Source organism: Corylus avellana, chromosome 4 (genome assembly GCF_965113065.1).
Source record: "Corylus avellana chromosome 4, dhCorAvel1.hap1.2, whole genome shotgun sequence".
Taxonomy (NCBI): Eukaryota; Viridiplantae; Streptophyta; class Magnoliopsida; order Fagales; family Betulaceae; genus Corylus; species Corylus avellana.
The window spans coordinates 34,933,601-34,943,676 of record NC_142493.1 but is presented as its reverse complement, the minus strand read 5'-3'; the positions used below and the strand labels follow the sequence as shown (position 1 = coordinate 34,943,676).

General features: G+C 41.0%; 1 protein-coding gene and 1 pseudogene across 2 annotated transcripts; both read left to right on the top strand.

Moving 5' to 3' along the window:
• The first annotated feature begins 1,955 nt into the window (after positions 1-1,955).
• Positions 1,956-9,490, top strand: LOC132176994 (uncharacterized protein At3g27210-like; annotated as a pseudogene). The gene is made up of 4 exons (XR_015911836.1): positions 1,956-2,228; positions 2,927-3,004; positions 3,126-3,324; positions 8,922-9,490. The product of XR_015911836.1 is annotated as an uncharacterized protein At3g27210-like (transcript).
• On the top strand, positions 4,273-8,870 carry LOC132176993 (uncharacterized). Its single transcript, XM_059589166.2, has 2 exons — positions 4,273-6,412; positions 7,085-8,870. Exon 2 carries the CDS (start codon positions 8,128-8,130, stop codon positions 8,848-8,850), a length of 723 nt encoding a protein of 240 aa, XP_059445149.1. The 5' UTR covers positions 4,273-6,412; positions 7,085-8,127; the 3' UTR covers positions 8,851-8,870.
• Positions 9,491-10,076: the final 586 nt, after the last annotated feature.

Below are 10,076 nucleotides of genomic sequence, written 5' to 3'. Positions count from 1 at the left end.
AATGAGTTCTTCAAATACAAAATGGCATGATTCTTGGTTGGTTTAACTGTCTTCGTGCACCTAATATTCAAAACCCTATACATAGAAGATTTATTTAAAATTTTAATTCATTAGGAAAAGGTAGATTTAATTATTTAATTAATATTTTAATTGTTTTTCTCATGTGTTTTCACAAGTAAAAGCTTAATAAGTAGAATATTTGCCGAAATAAAAGATAAATTATAGAGTTCAGAATTCAAACTCAAGATTTCAACTTTAAAATTATGTTAAAATTAGGGAAAAATATAAAAAAACCTCCTAAACTATCAGATGTTTTCGATTTAGCCCCATAATATTCCATAAGTGATAAAGTAGCCCCCAAAACTACCAAATTATTGCATTTTGGTCACTCCGTTAGTCAAAACCGTCAATTTGGACAGAAACTGCAAAACGACGTCGTTTTGTTATGGGTAAGTTACTACAATGCCCTTTTATGAAAAAAAAAAATGGGAAAAATATAAAAAAGCCCCCCAAACTACCAGCCGTTTTCATTTTAACCCCCTAATATTTAGAAAGTGATAAAGTAGCCTCCAACAAAACGACGTCATTTTGTAGTTTCCGTCCAAACTAAGGGTTTTGACTAACGGAGTGACCAAAATGCAATAGTTTAGTAGTTTGGGGGGCTACTTTATCACTTTTGAAATATTGGGGGCTAAATCGAAAACGGCTGGTAGTTTTGGAGGCTTTTTTATATTTTTCCCTTAAAGTTATCAAATAATGCTACTCTTTGGTCCTCACACTCATTTCACATCGATTAACGTAATGTGTTTTAACTTTTAAGTGATAGTAGTGACTTCTTATAGTATCTTTTCAAAAAAAAAACAAAAAACTAGACACTTAAAACACGCAAAGTTAGTCAAAGTGAAATAGGCATAAATGGTGATATTATTTAAAATTATCACTTAATTCAAAAGCTCAAGTTAATCTGTTAATTAAAAAATTACTTATTTAATTAATTTTCTAACTAATTATGATGTAACAATACGTCATGCTAGATCTATGGCCAAACGCTGCAAACTATGGTAGCGCCACTTGGGAGGGGATATTCTTTTTTTCATTCTACAAACCATCTTTGCACCGTCTCCACTCTCTTAACTTTTTTTTTTGAAAAACTTAAAATGGTAAAGTGAAGAGATGGTGGGAAGATGTTTTGTAGAATAATGCATTGTAGCATTCCTCCACTTGGGAGTCCAATTTTTTCGGTTGTGTTTGGCAATTGAATGAAAAAAAAGGGAATGAAACGATACTGTAAACTATGTTAGCACCACTTGGGAGGGGATATTCTTTTTTTCATTCTACAAACCATTTCTGCACCATTTCCACTCTCTTAACCTTTTTCTTTTTTTTTTTTTTTTTTTTTTTGAAAAACTCAAAATGGTAAAGTGCAGAGATGGTGGGGAGATGTATTGTAGAATAATGCATTGTAGCATTCCTCTGTTGGGAGTCCAGCTTTCTCGGCTGTATTTGGCAATGGAATGAAAAAAAAAAGAAGTAAAACGGTATTATAGCAGATTTGATTGATATGAGAGAAAAAGTAAAAATATTTTGTATAAAAAAATGAAAAAAATTTGTTTTGTAGTATTTTTTTATTTGAATAATAATAAAAAGTGATTAATGTAATGTAAAAAATAAGAATGTTGAAGTTGATTTTGAGAATTTTTTTTTTTTTGATTTTTGGGTATCTGGCCTTTGCCAAACACAGCCCTCCTTTCTTGCCTAGCATCCTCTGACAAATACATAAAAAGAAAGCAATAACTTAAGAGAGATTTTTTTGTTAAGGGACCCATGTCTGCAAATGCCATTACTTCGCTTTCAAGACCAATCAACTCCCACCCCCAGAACTTGGTTGATTGAAAAAGTTCAACCTTTTCTCTTTCAAAGCATTAATCCAACCAACTGCCCCCTGTTCTCTTCGAGCTCTCTTTCTATATAGAAATTGCAGAAAACAGAATTTGAATTCCTAATGGATAACCATGGCAATGTTTGGAACATGGGGAACTCTGTTCCTGTTTCTACAACCTCGGACTTTTCCTTGAAACTTCAACGCTCAATCACTTCCAAGCTGGACAGCGTCTTAATCGAATCATCGATCAAGAAAAACAAAGTCAGAGGCCAAAACTCAATTGCTGGACTTGGTTTGAAGCCTCAGCCATCACCAATATCCCATGTAGACAGTTTCCGAGAATTAAGTATGATTCTATACTGTTAAATCTTTCTTGCCTTTCCCAGTAAGAATGTTGGACAATGTGTCTACTTACATTTGTTTTCATTTGTGTCCTTTTATTTTTTTTTACAAGTTCCGATTATCTGAAGTATTGTTCTCTGTTTCCTGCCTGATCACTTTCTGCATAATTATCAGCTTCTCTTTTCTGATGTAAAAAATCCTCGTTTTAGTAACACTGATGTTCTTGTTTTGTTTGAGATTAATATGATTTATTACTTGAAGTTTGTGGATTCGCACTTTTGTTTAATTGTTTCTGGAAAAGATTATGATTTGACCTCCTCTGTTTAGGTTGAATATTGCAAAAGTTATTTGACAGTCTTGGTGGCTCCTTGATTATAATGGTGTCAGTAAATAAAATGTTAACACGTGTAAAAGAGTTGTAGATGCAGCATTACTAGGGTGATTATGAAATATGTATGAAAACTTGTTTGGAGATTTGGATTGTTTGTAGGCAGATTGGTTGGGAAATGTAGTTTTCCAGGATCAACTAAATAAACTTTCTTTCACTTGTATGTGATTCTGCAGCTTCCACATTGTAGAAAAATGTTGTTGCTTTCAATATATGCCTATAACATGTTACAGGATACTTTTGTCTATAACAACATCAATTTATAGAAAGATATATACTATCTTTAATTGAATTGTGCCCATTGTTCGATGCAGGTGCTAAAGAGGAAATATATTTTGATCCACGGTCCTGCCCAGAATCTGATTGTGAAGATTTCTTCAGTATCAGCAGTGGTGAGAGTTGGTTTCAATATGTTCCATAATTTTTTTTTTGAATTTCTTTTTGAATTTCTATTATGTTTCTTGCAATTTTATACTTGGTTCTTAGATTTTTTACTAGCTTGTATTCATGCAGATACAACCCCATCTTGTGGCAACACTCCTATCCACCAAAGCAGCTTCAAAGAAACTCCTGAACCTCTTTATGTGAGCAGTACACCCAGTTCCAATCTTGAACCCCCTCCAACAGATATGAAAAAACAACTATTTGAGCTCTTTCAAGAGAGCTTCAGGGGAGATGCTGTTGATCATGGCAGTCCAAATTTATAAGGAAGGTCATGTTTTTTTTTCTCCCTAGGGTCTCTCTGAACTAGAGGAGAAGTAGTATTGCACATCTGGTTTGTGCGTATCAGCTAAACGATTCCTGTGACAAGGAGTGTGTTGCGAGACAATGGCGGACGATCTAGCAGCTATGTGGGGGAAAATTTCCCTCTCGGAGGAGGAAACTCTAGGAATGGATTTTCATGAGGAAGCTTTTGAGGGACTTGTTCAAAAGGGCCAGTCATGCTTAGTTGGAAAACTCCTTTCAGACCACATAGTGAGCAAAGAGACGATTAGATCCAAACTGATACGAGGAAGGAAACCAAAGGGGCCAATGGCATTCAAGGTTTTGGGTGAAAACTTATTCCTTCTGAAGTTCGAGAAGAATGAAGATAAGAAACGCGTACTGGAAGGGAGGCCATGGATCTTCGAGGGAACCTTGTTCTCGGTTGAAGACTTCGATGGCAATACACACCCAACTGATATGGATTTTTCATGGGCAGCTTTCTGGGTACGTATGTACAAATTACCACTCGCCTGCATGGGGTAAGTGATGGGTCAGAGGCTGGGGGCTTCCGTGGGAGAGGTTGAAGATGTGGACACGAGTGAAGATGGAGAAGGTTGGGGGGAATACCTCAGGGTAAAGATTAAAATCAGCCCCTTGAAACCTCTTACCAGGGGCCGTATGTTGAGAATGAAAGGAAAAGAGATTTGGATCCCCTTCCAGTACGAGAAAGTGCCGAAATATTGTTTCCGATGTGGACTGATCTGCCATGGGAAGGATGGATGTGATCGGAAAGATGCCAGGAGGAAACAGGGAGAAGACAATGTTTTTGAGTATCGCCCATGGTTATGTGCAACCTCCCCTAGACATGGGATGGAGAGGGAAAGAGGAAGAAGGGGTGGGGAAAATTATCCACTGGAGGAGTGGGGTAGGAAAGAAGCAGGACGGCATTGGCGGGGTTCCCAGTGGGAAGAGTTTACCGGAGACTACGGCCGGAGTAACTCCGGGGACCAGATCCTGCATGGGGACATACCACGTAAGGAATGTTCAAAATTTACGCCAATTTCTCCTCAATCACGGGATTCTGTCCAGATGGGAAAGGAAAGCTGGGAGGGTGGCAGAATTTTTGCTGGTAGACAGGCTGGGAGTGTAGAAGGAGCAGGAAAAGGAAAAAACATTTTGGGAAAGGAAACTGACGGGAATTATGGGGTATCAACTCAACGGTTGGGGGGAGCCAAGTCAATAAATGAGTTTGCGATTTCTTTCCCTACTGACCAGGATGCCTTTTCTGCAACAAAAGGAGTTATGTTTGGGAGCCAAAAAGAAAAGAAAATTGGGGTTCTAACACGTACACAAAAGGGAGCTCAAAAAGGAACACGTGGACCTGTTAACACTGGCCTAAATGTAGAGGGGGACCAAATGATGGGTCAAGTTGGCCCAAGAGTAGCAGACCTTGCAGCCCTTATTGCCCAACACACAGTAGCGGGACCTCCAGCGAAGAAACGCCAGAGAAATGCTTCAGCAGAAAAGGGGTTACTGGAAAGCTTGGCAAATGATGGTGCTAGCCCGGGAGAACTCGATGGGAAGTGGAAGAAAGGAAGAGGAGAGAGCAGCAACTCTTTAATGGGTGCAAATGATGTGGCGGTGGCTGATGATTAGCCCCGCCGTTCATTATGAGTATCCTAAGTTGGAACTGCCGGGGGTTTGGGAACCCCCGGGCAATTCGGGACCTTTGCCGCATGGTTAAGGAGAAGCGACCCAAACTGGTTTTCTTAATGGAGACCAAGCTGCCGACACGGCGTATGGAGCGAATAAAAGCACAAGCTTGGTTTGGTAGCATCTTTGTAATGAATAATGTAGGACGTAGCAGTGGTTTGGCACTTTTGTGGAGTGAGGAGATAGGAGTGAAAATTCTAAATTATAGCAGGCGGCATATTCATGCAATTGTGCAACTGGAAGTGGATAGGATTGAGTGGAAGTTCACCGGGTTTTATGGGCATCCTGAGGTGGGAAAGAGGCAAGAGGCGTGGAGTCTTCTCCGACATCTCTCTTCTTATTCCCTGGCGGCGTGGCTATGTGTTGGAGATTTTAATGAAGTCCTAGAGGATGCTGAGAAATTTGGAAGGGTTCCTAAGACCAGATGGCAAATGGAAGCATTTAGGGAAACCTTAAGCTTCTGCTAATTACATGACCTGGGTTTTTCAGGTGCGAAGTACACTTGGAGCAACATGCAAATGGGCATTTGGTGAGGGAAAGATTGGACAGAGCGACAGTTACTAATGACTGGAGGGATTTTTTCCCTGTAAGGACTGTGGAGATTCTCGCAAATCGTAGTTCGGATCATGCCCCTTTACTGGTAACATTCACAAAAGCTGCTGGATGACAGTGGAATAGAAATAAGAGGTTCCGGTACGAAGCGGAGTGGCGTTCGAATAAGGAGTGCAAGAATCTCATCACCCAGGTGTGGAAAAGAAAGGCTTCGGGCGCCGAAGTGTGGAGAGCAGTTCGGAATGAACTGGTGATCGAGGAGTAAAACAGAATTGAAGAGATGGGCTGTTGCTAACAAATCACCTACCGATGGGCTCATTGATTCCAAAACACAAGAGCTCCAACAACTCCAGTAGAATGCCGATGCTCTGGACTTGGTGAAGATGGGACAGCTCCAAAAGGAAGTGAATGAGTTAATTGAGCAAAATGACACTCATCTCAGGCAACGTGCAAAGGTGGCATGGCTGAACTATGGCGACAGAAACTCCAAGTATTTTCATGCATGCATTAACCAAAGGAGGAGATCTAATGCAATCCACTCTATTCACGATGAGGAGGGGACAGTATATTCCTCTCCAGATGGAGTAGAGTAGGCGTTTATTTTGTATTTCCAGAGGCTGTCTCTGACTTCCAGGCCGAGTGGTATTGAAGACAGCTTGGAAAATTTACCTAGGCGTGTTACTCTAGACATGAACGAAGGGCTCCTTAGTGAGGTTACCGTAGAAGAAGTGAGTGCAACTCTTCACCAAATGGCTCCTTTGAAGTCTCCGGGCCCTGATGGTTTCCCAGTGTCTTTTTATCAAAACAACTGGGAAACGATGGGACATGAGGTATGTAAAGCTGTTCATAATTTTTTTCAAACTGGAATTTTGGATGAAGAGATTAATCACACGCACATTGCTTTGATTCCTAAAGTCAAGTTCCATACTAAGGTGTCAGAGTATCGACCTATTAGCCTATGCAACGTTCTCTATAAAATTTTAACTAAAGTATTGGCAAATAGGTTGGAACCCATCCTGCATATGATCATCTCTAGCAATCAAAGTGCATTCATCCCGGGGAGACTCATTTCAGATAACGTCTTGATTGCTTATGAAACTCTCCATACCATGCAATCCCGGAAGTGGGGAAATGAGGGTTATATGGCCGTCAAGGTCGATATGAGCAAGGCCTATGACCGAGTGGAATGGGGTTTTTTAAAAGCAGTAATGGAACGTATTAGTTTTGCTCCAAGATGGGTTGAATTAATTATGGCATGCATCACTACTGTCAAGTACTCAATCGTTGTGAATGGGCAGCCGGTGGGGTGCATTCGGCCGACTAGAGGAATAAGACAAGGGGACCCTTTATCCCCTTATCTTTTTCTCCTTTGTGCGGAAGTACTAAGCTCACAATTACAGCAAGTGGAGAGAACTGGTCTCTTACGGGGTGTCCCCACCTCTCCGAGGGGGCCAAGGTTAACTCACTTATTTTTTGCTAACGATTGTTTATTATTTTGCAAGGCTAATTTGATTGAATGACAGATTTTGGAGGGGTTGCTTGAACAATATGAAAATGCCTCAGGGCAAAGGCTCAATAAAGACAAGACATCGGTTTTCTTTAGCCGAAATTCTAGTCAAAGCTCCCGCAATGAAATGCTGCAATCAATAGGCGTTCCGACTGCTAAACGCTATAATCAATATTTGGGGCTGCCTACCTTAGTGAGCAAATCCTGGATTCGGGAGTTCCAGCACATTACAGATAGGGTTCGGAAGCGGGTGAATGACTGAAAAAATAAATTCTTATCCCAAGCGAGTAAGGAGATCCTTTTGAAAGCAGTGATCTAGGCTATCCTAACCCACTGTATGAGTATTTTTTCACTTCCTAAAGAGTTGTGTCGGGAGCTAAACTCAATAATGCAGAAGTTCTGGTGGGGTCATAAGGAGAATGATCGGAAGATCCACTAGATGAGTTGGGAAAAGTTGAGTATTGCCAAAATAAGTGGTGGAATAGGTTTTAGGGACCTCCACACGTTCAATAAGGCACTCCTTGCCAAACAGTGCTGGCGTTTGGTTCAACAGCCGGACAGTTTATTGGGAAGGATTTTTAAAGGAAAATATTTTCCCAAGACAAGCTTTCTGGAAGCCAACCTTGGGAGTAGACCCTCCTTTGCATGGAGGAGTTTATATGCAGCTCGGGAGATTATACAAGATGGCATGCTATGGCGAGTGGGTAATGGCAAACTGATCTCGATATGGGGGGCCAAATGGATTCCTAGACCAACTATTTATGAAGTGCAATCTCTTCTAAGTACTTTGCTTCCACGCACAGCTAAGGTGAGCGACCTTATCAACCAACGTACGGGGGAATGGAATACCTCATTGATCAACAATGTGTTCCAGGCGGAAGAAGCTGAGATAATTTGCAATATTCCAATCAGTAAATATGGGCAACCTGATAAGCTAACTTGGAGACCATCTACCACAGGTGAGATAATCTGCAATATTCCAAAATCCAGAAGAGCCACGGTAATTTTAGTTCGTTCTTGGAGGTAGTGGTTGATTTAATGGAACGTTGCACTCGACAGGAGCTACAACAGGCGATCTTGGTTGCGAAGAAGATATGGGCACGCCGAAACGTCGTGGTGCATGGAGGCACGTTCAGTTCCCCAACCAGTATCATCAGAGAAGTGGAAGTGATCATGCACTGCACAATGGCAGATATTGAGGAGAGGGGAACTGGGAGTGAAAGAAGAGCGGTCCAAAGTCCGGCGAACTGGGATCATCCTCCTTTTGGGCAGCTTAAGGTGAACTGGGATGTCGCCATAGATAAAACTATGAACTGCATGGGCACTGGGGTTCTAATACGCAATCACTGGGGCCAAGTATGTGCAGCTATGTGTAAAAGGCTTACTGGTATCCAAGAGCCAACAGTGGGAGAAGCAATGACAGTCTTGGCGGCTGTGGAGTTTAGTAAGGAGCAAAATTTCCACGATATTATACTCGAAGGGGACTCCTTGCTGGTGGTTCAAGCTCTCAAGGATCCTAAACATAGCTTGTGCCCTTTTGGACATATAATCGATGATGCACAAACTCTGCTTGGAACGCGAAGAAGCTGGATGGTGCGTCACGTTCGAAGGCTGGGCAATCAAGCTGCACATGGATTGGCGAAGATGGGTGTCCAGTGTCCTTCGGAGCGATTATGGGTGGATGAGACCCCACCATGTATTTTGCCCACTGTAACTTCAGAGCTCCGTGCTCTTTCAAATTCAGAACCTGATGGGTTCTAGTAATTTGTTTTCACATTAATGGAAGAAATAGAAATTCTGTTGCAAAAAAAAATATATATATTACAAGGAAGGTCAAAAGCCAATCCCACCATTTTTCACATCCTTCCAAAATCTACAAATCAAACCCTTTATGCATGTCTAGCAAGCTCTGAATGCAGCAGTGAGACAACAACTCCCGAGGGAAGTTACAACCCCGGCAGGAAGGAGAAACTCGCAAAGTCTGCCCACTGCTGCCTTCCAAATTTGGTGCGCAGCCTGAGCTTTAATGGGAGGAGGAAGAGGCTGGGCCTTGCCAATAGTAGAGGACGCTGAGCCCAGCTTCTACTCTTTGTCTATATTTGTAAAGAACTGCAAACTATAGTCTATAGCATAAAAGACATAAAACCGGTATCTTAAATCCCTTTTCATATATTTCTTGGCTTCCCTCAAGCAGGCTGAGAAGCAGTTCTAACTTCTAAAGTGAATTATGAACTTGCTTTATATTATCTTGTGCAAGTACTTGGGGAGCTTATATTTTAAAGTGATAATGCAAATTTACCTACCACTTTTCCTAGATCCTTGAAACTATGAAGTAGGCTGTAATTCTTCTGTGTAAAATCTTGTGATAGCATTGCAGAGAGATGCATAGATCTTGTGACAAGCCAAGTTTGGAGGTGCATTTGCATCTTGCTATGTTTCATAGGACTATAACATTCTTAGTTTAATTGACAGTAGTTTAGTTGATACGGTATGTAACACCCCACCCTAAATGATATGATATTGTCCATTTTAGACCAGACCCGCACAATTTTAGTATTGGGTTTACCCCAAAAGGCCTCATACCACTTAGACAAAACATATTCCATATAAATATATCATATTTTCCACACCTAGACAATGTAGGACGTCATAAAATTGTCTACTTTTGGCTCCCCCGAATTAGACTTTCCAGAAGGTCACCTATCCTTGTACTACTCTTGCATAAGCTTGTTTAATTGTGGAGTTTTGGTGTGATCATGACAATAACGCTTTTTAAAGCTGTGAAGCTTGTGATGATCATGACACCGTCAGAACTCCGCAGTTAAGCGAGCTTATGCGAGAGTAGTACCGAAATGGATGACCTCCTAGAAAGTTTGAATCGGAAAAACCAAAAACATACAATATTGTGTCAATGGAGTGGAGTGTTACACGGTGTAGAGTCTGTAGACTGCTACATCAGTTTTTAAAAAGCTTATAGTAATATCACT